Source organism: Ursus maritimus, unplaced genomic scaffold, assembly GCF_017311325.1.
Source record: "Ursus maritimus isolate PB19 unplaced genomic scaffold, ASM1731132v1 scaffold_9, whole genome shotgun sequence".
Classification (NCBI taxonomy): Eukaryota; Metazoa; Chordata; class Mammalia; order Carnivora; family Ursidae; genus Ursus; species Ursus maritimus.
The window spans coordinates 50769116-50783711 of NW_024427107.1; the positions used below are offsets into that span (position 1 = coordinate 50769116).

Sequence of the window (14596 nt, forward strand, 5' to 3'; positions counted from 1 at the left end):
ATGTGTTTACTCTGAAATATTAATCTCTGAACTTTTAAAAATATTGGAAACATTTTTTACCTGTTAAAAATCTTATAAATAAAAAGTTCTTATGGGCTTTGAATCCATTTATTAAAATAGTCTAATGTATTATTTTTTTTATCAGTTTACAAGAAAATCTGATCTCATGAGGAAGATGAGAAGTTATTAGACAAATTTCAACAAAAACACTTGTATAACTTATAAATGCAGTTGAAAAACGAGTTTATTTAATAAGGCCACTTTCTGATGTCTTTGTAATAACACTGGATTTGCACATCTTTTTAATATTTCTCTTTCAAATATCCCTATCTTATAAATATATGTTACAGTTTGTCCGTTTCAAAAGGAATCCCGTAAGCTGGGAGATCTAGAGGCTGATTCAGGTTTATGAAGAATGCTTCATAAACAATGTTATTCAACTAGGAGTCACATGCTATTTAGTTCTTTATTTTTATAGATGTTAACAGCCATTTCTCGGATCCACTAGTTTGTTAGCGGCTGTAAAATGGTGATATTGTAAAGTCTATCATTTCATGAAGAGAAGTATCTACATCAACTATTTGGTTACCCTGAAGAATAGTTTGTCGAGGATAGGCAGGGTAAATGCCGGATTTTTGCTCCTCATTTACCAGTTTTCGACACAATGATTTTGCTCCCTAGTATTGCCCACAATGTCATATACATAATGCATATGATACGTCAGATATACCCACACACATAACACCTAGAGGCATAAGAACAGAAGAGAACTAAGTCAGTAGGATGGACTGAAATGTCAATGGAATTGGAACGCAGAGTGTAAGAGAGGGAGAGGAAATGCTGAGATTCTTTCAACAAATATATATTTGGATGTGCGACAAGGTTGAGCTTTGTGCTAAATTTAAAGAATATGACAATTACTGAACAGAGTTCCTTCTCTCAGGAAGCTCATGATCTAGTGAGGAAGAAAGGCAATCACAAGCAAGCACCTAGAATACCTTGTATTAGGGTTTCTATAGATTTAAAAATACGGATTTACAGGCACAGTGACGAGGCCACTGCAGATCAAAAAAGATGTAATAGAAGAAGTAATGTTTGAGCAAAGTCTTAAAGAATGTTTTGGGCTTTTTAATAGCCCTGGTCACAGCAAATGCAAGGCATTCCAGACAGTGGGACCCAAATGCACAAATATGCAGGACTTGGGATGGGGGAGATTTCTGTGTTTGAAAAATCACATTTAGAACAGTTTGGCAGGAATATATTTCTGGTCCAGCTCCCAGTCCTCCAAAATTCCAAGACCAGATGAAGAAGATAGGGAGATAGGGGGATAGGGAGATTGCATGCCTCAGGGGTCAATGATATCTAGTATGACTGGAGATGTGGTTTTCATGAGCTTGGCTCCCCGTAAGTCTTTTGGACCACTATACTCTGCTGGGGTAAGGGAGACACCAAAATGACTGAGGTGATTTCCTTGCTGACTTGATGGGGGTTCGAAGATAAAATTAAGTTGATTTAAAACATATAATGGGGGCGCCTGGGTGGCTCAGTCATTAAGTGTCTGCCTTCAGCTCAGGGTGTGATCCTGGACTCCTGGGATCGAGCCCCACATCAGGCTCCTCCACTGGGATCCTGCTTCTTCCTCTCCCACTCCCCCTGCCTGTGTTCCCTCTCTCGCTGGCTGTCTCTCTCTCTGTTAAATAAATAAATAAATAAAATCTTAAAAATAAATAAATAAAACATATAATGTATTACACATATTATTATAATATAAAGTATTGTGATATGCCTTGCTTGTCTGCAAGTGTGAAATTGAGATTTATACCCATGATAAATAAATTATCTCATTTGATTCTAACAATGATACTAGAAAAGAAAAAAAAAGCAGGTAAAGATTATTATTATCCATGCTTAACAACGGAGTAAAAAATTTCAGAGAGGGTAAGAGAATTTCCAGGGTAAATATCAGTGCTAGGTCACTGGTCTAGATCTACTGAATATTATCTACAGATATCTATCATCTGTTGAAGATTATTTCTTGAGTTATTAATTATATATGACAATGTTTCACTGCACATGCACCATTTCCAAAACCCTAGATCTTTTTTCTGATAAACAGAGTATTATTATACTCTTGGTTTATCATAAATGGTAGGAAGAATTCTGTGGTGGCCCCCAAGATTCCCTACTTCCTGTTGTACTTACTCTACATAATCCCCCAGACTGCGAATGTGATGGATTTCACTCCTGTTTCTGACATCTAGACCCAGATTTAAAGCACTCATGGGATTAGGTCAAGCCCATATAGACAATCTGCCTGGAGAACAGCCAGGAGCGGAGTATGGCCCGCAGCTCACATCCAGCAAAGAAAAGGAACTTCGGTTCTACAATCTTGAGAACTTAATTCTGCCAATACTGAACTTGGAAGGGGATTCCCTGTTCCAGATGAGAAAGCAGCCGGCTGAAGCCTTGAGTTTGGCCTTATAAGACTAAGCAGAAAGCTCAGTGCAATAATGCAGAAGGACATAACAGTTCGAAATAAATATTTTGATAAAATGTTTCTTGTGGTAAATAAGTAAGGTTTTTACGTTAGAAAACAATACAACATACTGAAATATTTTAAGCCAAAGACATGTTTCCCACTGAAAGCGTATTGCTGAAAACCAGCTTGAGTTTGCATTTAATCACTTTTGAGAACACGAAAGGCTGAGTTACATGGTTTATAGGACTAAGAATGTTGTGGGTCTATATAACTGGGAAAGAATAAGGGTGGAGCAGCAGAGAGCTGGCAGGGATAGGGGGATGGAGCACTGAGAGGCACGCTGAAATGGAAGAGTAGAGGAATAGGGTAGAAGTAGGCCACTGGTTTGGATCTGGGCCAATCAACCACCACATATAGAGTGCATTTAAGTTGAGGGCACACTGAAGAAATCTGGTGACCCCTTTAATCGGAAATATTCAAAGATTACAGTAGTGGAAGCATCCTCTCATGAGGAAGAGCAGTAATACTGGCTATTCCAATTCATTTCACTTCACGTTCACCTCCCCCTTAGACAACTTCCCAGTCCCTATGGCCAACCCAAAATAGCCCCAGAGATGAGTCTTTTTTACGAATCTAACACAGAGTGGGCAGACATCCTTCTCTCAGTTATCTACAGTATGTTTGATTCTAGCCTGGCACATCTAACAAAACCTCACAAAGAGAAGCAAATGATAACAGAAATAAAATGTAAGTCATAGCTGGTAATGAGGCGAGAGACCACCAGCTCCACCCGTCCTCATAGAGACTCCTCTGTGATTGTTCTTCTTCAACTGGACTTGACCTTATTGGAGGCATCTGTTTCTCAAGAATGTACCTTGACAGAGGTAGACTTATCTTGGATTCCGCCAGAAGTAGAGCATGAGAAAAGGGTGGAAGGGCCAGCCATTTACTTGGGAGGGGATTCCAGGAAACACTGGTAAAGGATTAGAGATAAGACGTGTAAGAGAATAAGGCAATAAATAGTAGGCTATTAAGGTAGTTGCCACTGTGAGCAATTGGAGCTCATTTCTGCCGGGGAATCTGAGCGACAGTGTAGAATACACATCAGAGTCACCTCAGTCAAGGTGGAAAGAAGCTGAGGTACTTACCTCCAAGTGTCTGTCATCTGTTGAAGACTGTTTCTTGCGACATTAACTATCCAGTACTTCCAACTCGCCCTGTCCAGGTGCTGAGCGTGCTCTCCTGGCCAGAAAACAAACAAACAAAACATCTCTTGCTGGAGGATCACAGGTTTTCACAGTAAACACCCCTTCCTTTGTTGAGGTAAATGCTGAGTGGGACCCATAGTGTCTGCTCTGACACTTCTCAGAATCTTAAGGCTCAGAGACAGTCAATTAACAAACTTCTACTGATCCCTGTCTACACACCACCGATCTCTCCAAGTGGCTCATTCCCACTCTTAACATATGGTCTCACAAAAGCAATGCACTGGAACCTAACAATCCAGGAGAGACCACAGTGGAGGTTTGTCCTTTCTTCCCTCCTCCCTCTCTGAGCGCTAGAGTCACTATTAGTCATGAGTTTGGACATAGGCAGTTCAAAGATTATCAAACGGTTTGTAATGCTAGGATCCAGTGCTTGTTTCTGGTTTTTCCTTAAACTTTAAACAAAATAGCTTTAATTTTGAAGAAACGTAATCCACATGATTCTCATTTGTATATAAATAATCTGATGTTCTTTTTACATGAGCTCTTTGATGCTTGGGAAGAAAATGTGTCTTCCTAATCTTGTTGAAAGCAGAAAAGCATTTATCTTAAATTATAAACTCTGGGGGAAAAAATGCTTTGGTAGATCACTTTGAGTTCCTACTGTTTTCATTCATGTGTTATGTGTCCATCCACCCATCCACCCACCCAATGAGCAAACCTTTACTTACCACGTAAACCGTTTTAATATTATGATGGGTCCTGGAAACACAAAATAAAATAAGACACAGAACAAGAACTCAAGGAGTTTATAGTTTGGAACAGGAAGACAGTGTTAATAACTTGCCCCTTAATTGAGATCCAAGGAATATTCTAGGCACAATGTTAGGTTCTAGTAACATAAAACTAATTAAGTTTGATACCTGACCCCAAATGCTCAAGATCTGGAGCAGGAACATGTATGTTAACAGTTGACTAGAACACAAGTCAAACTGTAAAAATCTTGTAACGTAAGTAGAAGTAAAATGCTGTGGCAGCAGAGAGGAAGAGCAAGTAATTGAGTTTAGGGGAATTTGGGTGGACTTCAAAGAGGAGGCAATTTTTCCTGGGTGTAAACACTCAGAGGCACAAATGGTATAGGCTGAACTGGGCCCTAGATGGTGTGAAGGGACCTCGGTGTGGCAGTGTGAAGCTGGTAAGCTAAGTGGTGCTATTCATTTCACCATTTTCATACACGTAGACATTGCTGGAAAAAGTGGATTAGTCTCTTCACATGTATGATTTCCAATCTCAATTAAATTTTTATTTTTTATTATTTTTTTAGAAGTTTTTTTAAAAAATTATTTAATTGTCAGAGAGAGAGAAAGAGAGCACAAGCAGGGGGAGTGGTGGGCAGAGGAAGAAGTAGGCTCCCCACTGAGCAAGGAGCCTGATGCAGGACTTGATCCCAGGACCCTGGGATCATGACTTGAGCCAAAGGCAGACAGTTAACTGACTGAGCCACCCAGGTGTCCAGGTGTCCCTCAATTAAATTTTTAATAGCACTTGGTGAAGTTGTAACTCCCCTGGACAGTTAGTTCTCCCATTACATTAAGTGGTTTTTCCAAAGCTATTTTCAAACACTATTTAATTGAGCTGCCTATACTCTCATAAAGCTTCCTTTTCTTCCACTTGCACTATAAAAGAGGACATTAGGTCGCTGTTCCTCTGATGGCATTCTATTCCCTCCTAGTTTCTTCTCTTGGAAGAAGGGTTGTTTCTCCTCCTATTCAAACTTAGCTTCCTCTCACCCCCCTCTATTCTTAACTCCAGGTCCTCTGCTACCTCAAAGTACTTGCTCCATCAAGGACTTCTCTGTTCCTCCTTTCAAGTTCAGATCTTTTTCCTTAGCCTGAAAATTCATTCACACATTTCTCATCCTAAAAAAATCCTTTTGTCCTTATTCCTCTAGTTTCCTCCCTACCTCCTTCCAGTCTCATGCATTTCCTTGAAAGTATTTTATAAACCAAAGCTTCTCAAACATTAAGGTCTGTAAATCAATTGAGGATCTCATTAAAATGAAGGTTCTAATTCTGTAGTCTGGAATGAGGCCCGAGATCCTGTACCTATAACCAGTCCCCAGCCTATCACGCTGTTCTAGAGGTCATTCTAGAACAATTCTCCTCATGTCCTTGTCTCCCATTAATTCAGAACCCCCTTACCAACTGGATTCTAACCCCTCTGCCTCTAAGGCCCCCTCATAAAAAATCAACAATTCACCCTGGAATGCTAATCCCAATGGACCCATTGCAATCATAGTACCTCCCACCTTCTGTAGGGAGTTAGGTATCCCTGATTATTAATGCGATCTACTATGATGTCATTCCCTCTTCATTTTCCTGTTGTCTGACTAGCCACAATTTCTCATCTTCTTTTTGAGTTCTCCCTGTTTACCTGTTTTTTAAAAATGTTTATGTTTCATCTAGTTTCTATTTTATTATATTCTCTCTTGCAATAATCTCATCTAGTAATTTTTCATTTCTTCTTGGATACTAGAGAATCCAAAATCTTCCCCTTTAGTCCTGCTTGAACTCAGACTCATATATCCAATTGCCAAACTTGAATCACTAGCATCTCAAATTCAACATGTAAGAGCTAACTCATTAGCTACTCTCCAAAGTCTGCGCTGCTTATTTTGGACATCTGTGTCCCCTTCTATTGAATCAACCAGGACAAAAATCTGAAATGATCTTCATCTCTTCCCTGCCTTCCATCTAATCATTAAAGTCTTTGCATTTTTTTCCCCCTTAGTGTCTCTCAAAATCCAGGCTCTCCAGTCCACTCCTACTGTCACTGCTGTATAGATCAGCTCCTCATCCTAACAGGCTTATACAATAGCATCTTCACTGATCCAAACTTCTCCAGTCTTACTCCCTTCCAATTAATCTACTAATTACAACAGGTATAGTCTTCCTAAAGTCTGTAAAACCCATCGCTGTCTCCCTTTAACAAGAAGATAAAGCCTAAGCTTAAGAACATGACTTAAAGTTCTTCGTTATCTGGCCCTATCTCCAGCCTCATCTCCTGCTACCCCTCCCTCAAAGAAACTTTATGGTCCATTCATAGTGGACCATTTGGAGTTCCCCATAACTCCATGCTTTCTGACATCTTTATGCCTTTGTGGTTCCTTTGTCTCTCTGTAAACTCCCAATAAACTTTTAAAATAAAGCTCAGATGCCATCTTTTGTGAAATCAATTATGTAAATTGAGAGAGGCTTATGTGCTTCTTTAGTTTAAAAAATGCATATCTAAAATCTATTATTGAGTAGTTACTCATTTGTGTATTTACACATTATTATGAGTAGCTATACACAGCACAACCTTTAGCAGACTTAATCACTTGTCTCAGTATTCCTTTTGTAGCTTAATTCTATTAATTAAAATTTTCTGCCTAATGCTTCATCTGGATGGTAGTAATTGCTCAATATGTTTGTTAAATATAATTCCCATTCTGCCATTAAAATTATAAAATAATTTCCCAAAGGAAGAGTTAATGTAACGATAATTCAGCATCTCATTATGACTATTATGGCTGTACCTTTCTCCTAATGGCAATAGTTAAGTTCACTTAGAACCTTAATGATTTTCTTCTCTAATCTCTTACATCACCGTTTCGATGTTTACACATTGTATTAAAGTGCACACAAATGAACATTCCCTGCTTATAATATTTTCTTTTAAATCCATTTCTAACTTACAATGTTTTAGTATTTCACCTCCCATTTCTTTTAGTTGATTCTGGTTCCTTACAGCATATCTAGGAAGCAGATGTATATTTCTTTAAAAAAGTTACATAAGAAGAATTTAGGTAGGGTAGTTACAGTTCTGTGGCAGAACTAGCTGACAGTGGTACCTTCCATGTTCCTACCATCAGAAGATGCACATCGACTTCCCATGAAGGCCAAGATAGAGTGGATGGATGGGCAGGAGGCAGATTAGTCTTTATAGCGGATGAAGTAGGAGCTTGCCTATAAGAGATGATATCAGGAGTCATTCTCCTTTCCACAAAAACAAGATAAAGTAAAATATTCTTTCACATTTCTCATCAAAATGAGAGTTAACATGTCAGAGTTTGAGATTATTTTTCTTGGGGTAAGAGGCAAAGCCCTGGGAGTTATTAAGCCTTAACCATTATCTGCCATTTGGGATGAGTCTATTAGTTTCTTTCCTGAAAGAATGCAAGAGATGTGATGACTTGTTTAATGTTCAGTATTTCCCAGGAATCCTTTCATTATGTTCACTTTTATTTTAATGTTAATTTTAATTTTAACCTCAATGGCTGATATAAGGTAAGTAATCAATAAAGTAATGATCAGAAGAATTCATGAGAAAATATTGACTTTGATTTAGAGTAGACTACCCTTATGAAAAGAGCAAAATCAACTAGAAAAAAGACTTCAGTTGAACCTTAAATCCCAAAGCTCAAGTACTTACATCTAAATTCAAAATTATCTTATGTTAAAATAATAACAATAATAAATGTGTAATAAAAATGAGTAATTAGTATTCAATAATACATTTCATTTATATACATAATTATAGAGTTAAAAGAAGCATACAGACCTCCGTCAATCTACACATTATATATGCTCCTGCAAAGTTGGTAATGAAATAAATTTCGAGCTGAATAAAATGATAAATTATAAATTTAGGCATCTTTTTTTTTTCTGGACAAAAATGAGCTAAGTTTAGTCTGAAAATAAATGGTTTAAGATAGTGGTCAAATCAATGGGTGTTGGATTTTGTATAGATAGAAGGGGTTTCTTAATCTTGTAGAGCAATTCAATTTCACTCAACAAATGACATGGGTCTACTAGGTACCGTGGGGAATTAAAAAAATGAGCAAGAGACAGCTTCTTATAAAACAGTGGAGAATATAAAACAAAGCTCAAACAAAATTAAGAGCTTTGTTAGTGGAGAGAGGGTGACAATTAAAAGAAGACAGCGTGAAGCAGCTGATATTCGGATGCACCATAGAGAACTGTTAGAACTTTGCCCATCTGAAAGAAGAGAACATCATATTTGGGAGTGTTTCTGAAACCTTAGAATTCATAAGAATCTCATGTGTGTGTTGATTGGGGGTTGCTGTATCATTCTGTCGGTCAGCCATTGCTGCAATAATGATGTTTAACAAAACACATCAAGACGTAGTGGCTTAAAACAACCACCTCTTCTTACTGACTCTCATGATTATGCTGGGCAGTTCTGCTGATCTGAGCCAGGCTCAGTGATCTCAGCTGAGATCACTCATGTATTTGGGGTCATCTGCTGGGTTAGTTGGGGGCTGGTTGGACTAGGGTGGTCTCAGCTGGTAAACTCAGTCTTGTTTCCTGTGATCCCCAATCCTCCCTTAGGCTACCCTGGGCTTTTTCTCCAGGCAGAGGTAGGGTGAAGCCGAATGGCTCTTCAGATCTAGGCTCAGGAGTGATACACAGGCCTTCTGCATTCTCTGGGCTAGAGCAGGTTTCAAGCCAGCCATTCAGGAAACAAGGAAACGGGAATCCACCTTTCTATGGGATGAACTGCAAAGTCACAATTTAAGGGCATGAGTAGAGAAAAGGGAAGAAGAGGGGTGATATTTGTAATTAGTCTACCACAGAGCCTTCTTCATTTTGACTGAAATATGGAATAGGTGGAATGAAGCTATCTGGTGATGCAGGCTGGGCTTAACCTGACATGTTTACTTCAAATTTAGGCAGTAGTGAGGAAACACTGAAGGGTTTTGAGCAGGGAAGAAACGTGTTTAGAAGTCTGACTTTAACAATAAGCTTGTGTGATTACGGGTCAATATAAGCAAAAAACAGGAGAAAGGATATCTTCTTTAATCGTATAGGTGGAAGTAAGAAACTTCCTTAATAAAGACTGAACTGATAAAACCAGATAGGATAACAGGCTTGATGGGCTGGTAGCATCTCCTTTATACTCCTTTCCTTTTATACCAATCTCAAATACTCAACACACCCTCTCATTCCAATTCAGAGTGCCCAGAAATTATTGTCAATTGTCATATGATAACATGGCATTTAATAACTGGCGGGACATACAATGATACAGTAGAGATGTGGGACCAAGACCTACTGCTCTGATCTACCATTTTAATTGAGCTAAGCTTTCTCATCACATCCCAGACTGGAAGTTTTTCAAAAATTGAGGCTTTAGTTCATTTAGTAGTTCCCCCCCCCGATTATTCCATACTTTTATAGATATATCTAATTTTAAAATTTGTAAAACATTTATTTAAAATGAGATGAGGTTGCACGAATACATTATTTTTAATATTACTTAAATCAAATAAAGCTGTGACTGATGTGAAGAAACTGGCATAGAAACCACATGAATTTTATTGAGATAAAAATTTTAAGATGAAATCCTAATACCTAATTATCTTATCCTGAAATAATTAAATGTAAAAACTACACATTTTAAAGAGTCACACACATGTAGGCATTACACAATGCACATAATGAAGTCATAAAACATTTTATACTGCTTTATTATAAATAATTGGAAACAATATTTCATTTTTCAAATCCAGATAACAAAATAGTAGATATCATGCTTTTTTTTTCATTATTTCATTTTATTTTTGTAATATGAATTGGGAAATAGTATTTCTTATCAAAAGACTGGTAACAAAAATCTGTAGGAACACAAAAGAACAAAACACTCTCTTTCATTCACTTAAAGGAAAACAATCAAGAAGGTTTTTAGAGGGAGAGGCTAAACAGTGCTATGAAGGAGTCACCAAGAATAGAAAGACTGTGTAATATCAGCAAATATCACTTGTAAGGCAAAATGGGGTTGTATACAAATCCATAAACATAAAGACTTGGAGATAAATTTTAACAACATTTTCTTAAAAATGGAATAGCTTTATTCTCTCAAATGGAGGAAATCTGTATCGTTGTTTTGAAAAAACTTATTTTTCTAAGAAAGGACAGCCAATATATATTTTAGTTTTCAAATAGTAACTCACATTTTGATAAAAACGCTTCACTACTGTAACGTTGCACACAAAGAGGCAGAAAGCACTTTTTGGTAAAATACTGCAGCAACTTCAAATTGCCACAGAAACCTGTGCCCCCAAATTCACTTAAAATAGATTATCCCATAGGAATATTTTCATTAAGAGAATTATAGTCGCTAGCAGTTGGAACTTTATAGATGACTATGATTAATTTTCTCTTTTTGTGTATTTTCCTTATGTTTAATACAGAGTTTTGACAATTTTCTCCACTAAATAATTTTTTAAAAATCAGAAATTGCTTATGAAAACAGAGCCTGAGAGAGAAAAATGTGAAGAAACAAGGTATGTCATAAAACAGTGTAGTAGATTTCTCTGAAAACTTGTGTTATTTGTGTCAATGAAGGACAATGTTGCATATTTCAGATTAAACAGCTATTAGGTTTACCATGGCTATAAACATGCTATGTACAATGATATTTATAATTCTTCTTTTATTTTTCATAGACTTCAAAGTGTATCTCTCACAGAAACTGGAACAGGATGAATCTGGAAAGCATGTTTCCGTTAACTAGCAAAAATTAAATTAGCACGCAATAACAGAATGAAGAATTGAAATCACGATTTTAAAAGTAATGAAGTTACACTTAAGTGTACACAAGCAAGAAGATATTGTAAAATGAACTGTTCCAGCTTCCTTGGTTTTACTCCAACTTAATATACTTGAAAATACTGTTTTCATGTATAATATCAAAGGAAATATTAAATGCATGTATATTATTTTAAGAGCTTGATGGTATATTTCACATTCTTTAAACTTTACTCACGCTATAAATATATTTCTACATCAGTCAGTCGGTTTTGAAAGTAAATGAAAACTGTCACATGGGGGGGTAATTTTTTATCTCGTTATGTCCACACTTGATTATGTCCATTTTTTTCCTGAAAACTCTATGAAATCAAAGAGTAAATGGAGCGTGTTTCCACCTCACGCTATTATTCTTCATGTCCTACATTCACTATAGTTTACCAAAATGGAATTTACATTTGAAGATGGGTTAACTAAAATCAATTAGTAAGGATGATTTAGGAGTTAGGCTTTTGGAATCCATTAACACTTAACCAACTTCGAGGGTAATGCTTAATCTTCCTAAACTTTTATTAAAATTGTGCAACAGTATAAACTGATTTTTAGTAGATTTGCATAGAAATAACACCATTTCACTGGTGTGATACATCTTTTCCAAAGGATTACGGCAGGCCTCTTTGTATTCTTCATGTATATTCTTCTTTTTTTGTTGTTCATTTCCTTCTCCTCCTCCTACTTCTTCTCAGTTTTTATATGAAATAAACCATATTTATCATCTGGCTACCATAGTTCTAAAATGAGATCCAGTAGTAGTTTGAAGCACAGTGAACTGAACAGTTTCTTCCCTTTTTAAAATGTGACAGTGAGTGGCATTCTCCAGAGTCAAGCCATATGAACATGGTTAACCTCATCAAGAGACTCTTGTGATCTCAAAAGGCTCCAAATCCACAGTCAAGAAGCTTGGTGACTTCACATAACTGCCACTTGTGGCTGGAAGGGAGACACTATCGTTTGCTTCAGAAGTTTTCAAGCAGTTTCTTATCTGGTAGCTTCTTCAGATTTCTTTGTTGCTTTTATTACTGCTTTTGACATTATGCTTTCAAAAGTCCAAAGGTCGAATCATCATCGTTGTAGAACGTAAGGAGTAACTGGGCCCTTTGAAGTAGTGCCACTTTATCCCGTTCAGTTTTCCGTGGTTTTGTCCAGCAGTGTAAAACATTCCATTTAGATTGGAGGGGCCACAAGCATCAAACCACCAGCCTGAAAAATGAGTTAATAATGAAAGAGAAAAGGATAAAAAACAATTAAAAGTAAACTGAACATGTGGAAATTAATGGCACTAACCCAGGTGGACTTTATACTTTCTATTTGCAAATAGGAGGCATTCAATGTAAAGCTTCTTGGTAGTGGAAATGCCTTAAGTGACATTCGATTTAGGCAATGTATGAACAGAGAGAAGAATGCTCTCATGGAAATCAAGTTTCAGTGTCACTCCATTGGGACTCATTTCCCATTGTAATGATGGAAAGCTTCTGGGACTCAGGATAAGGTCTAACTCAGATCTAGATTTATATGGAGGGCAAGCAAAATGCATATACCCTTGAACATCCCACCTTAAGCCTGCTATTAGGAATAGAACAATTATTAGTGAAGAAGTTCAGAAACTTAGACAACTGACATCTAAATAGAGTGAAAGAAATGTTTTCCATCTACTTCAAAATTTTGCCAAGAACTGGTCCACAGCTGCTTCTGAAATTAATTGGACACTGAGCAATGACTACGATGCACAAACTGAATTTGAATTACTGTGCTCTCCTTATACTGTATACCAGTATGGGAGGGGTCCATCAATAGTAGCCACAGAAGTTCCTATATAGCAGTATTTTTTTTCCTGTGACTGTTCATGTTCTTTTAAAACCTAGTAAAAAGAAAAAACTTGATGTGTAACATGGAGACCCTACACTTGCATAGCTCTCTGTATGGATAACTTAGTACTTTATTTTTTTAATGAATTAAGTTTCTTAGATTTTTAGATAAAACATAGTACTTTTTCTCTGTCTCCTGAAGTAATACTACTGAAATCTTTAGGGAAACATTGATGCCAGAGACATTCTGGCGTATTTTTATCTGGATACAGTTGACCTCACTTTGATTACAGAGTTATACCTAAGGGACTAATAGCTAAAGAAAGAGAAAGCTATACAACTGATGTTTAACTGTAACATGAGCATCATCTTACAGAAACTAGAAAAAGTTAAATGGAGAAAAGCTAGTTCTCACTTTTCAATTTTGGAAGATGAATATAGCAAGGTTGTGTTTATAAAGTCATACTAGAGGCACAGCAAGCTGTATTAATTACCAACTCATATTGGAGAACAATAAGGTATGCCTTGATGAATTTGGAAAAACTGTCTTCAATGCTGTTTTACCAACTGTATGCAAACAACATAGATGTTAATGCAGTCAAAACATGAGGGACAAGAAAGTTCTTGTTTGGTAAGGAAGGATGAACCATAAAATTCCACATTTTAAAAAAGATTTTATTTATTTATTTATTTATTTATTTATTTGAGAGTGAGAGAGATAGAGCACAAGCCTACAAGCCAGGGGAGAGGGATAGGGAGAAGCAGACTCCCTGCTGAGCCTGATGTGGGACTCTATCCCAGGACCCTGAGATCATGACCTGAGCTGAAGGCAGACGTTTAACCGACTGAGCCACCCAGGCACCCCTCCCCCTTTTTTTCTTAAGATTAATTCCTTTAAATTCTTCTTGATAAGTACAACTAGTAAAAATGTTATTTATATTACAAAAAGCATTCTGATATTAGGGAATTTATTTACCCTAAAGACTCTCAAAGGACAAAATGAAAACCCAACTTGATTGCTCCAGTATTTTAACTTTCTCCTCCTTTTCTCTGACCTGCTTAGGTACTCTTCCATCATGTTAATGAGCCTTTCATAGTCTTTCAAATATCCACCATGGTCTCTGAAGGAAATGCAGCTACTTTATCATCAGGAACGAGTACAAATCAAATCGTAGCATAATCCTCCAAGTTATACTAGGCATTCAAGGTAAAAGTGTGTGTTTTTTTTGGTTTAGAGAAAGTCACGAGTTCTAGAAGACTGTAGGAAGGCAGAGATCTGCGGCCCACAGCAGCCTGACAATAAAGGGCACAAGATGAAGGATACATTCGTTGGGAAATTTTCAATGAGTTCAGCAAAGAGACAAGAAACAGTAGCGGCACATGAGAGAATCCAATAAATTGATCTTGGGTATTTTTTCTAATGAGTAAAGTGGGGTACTGTTTGTGGTATGGGGA

The 14596-nt window shown here is 37.0% G+C and overlaps 1 protein-coding gene across 1 annotated transcript in view; it reads right to left on the reverse strand.

The window, feature by feature from the left end:
• Positions 1–10198: 10198 nt before the first annotated feature.
• ANGPT1 (angiopoietin 1) overlaps positions 10199–14596 on the reverse strand; it is a 244948-nt gene continuing 240550 nt past the window's right edge. Inside the window, exon 9 of the mRNA XM_008689254.2 lies at positions 10199–12536. Within this exon, the coding sequence (XP_008687476.1) occupies positions 12376–12536 (161 nt within the window). The 3' untranslated portion in view covers positions 10199–12375. The remainder of the gene's footprint in view (positions 12537–14596) is intronic.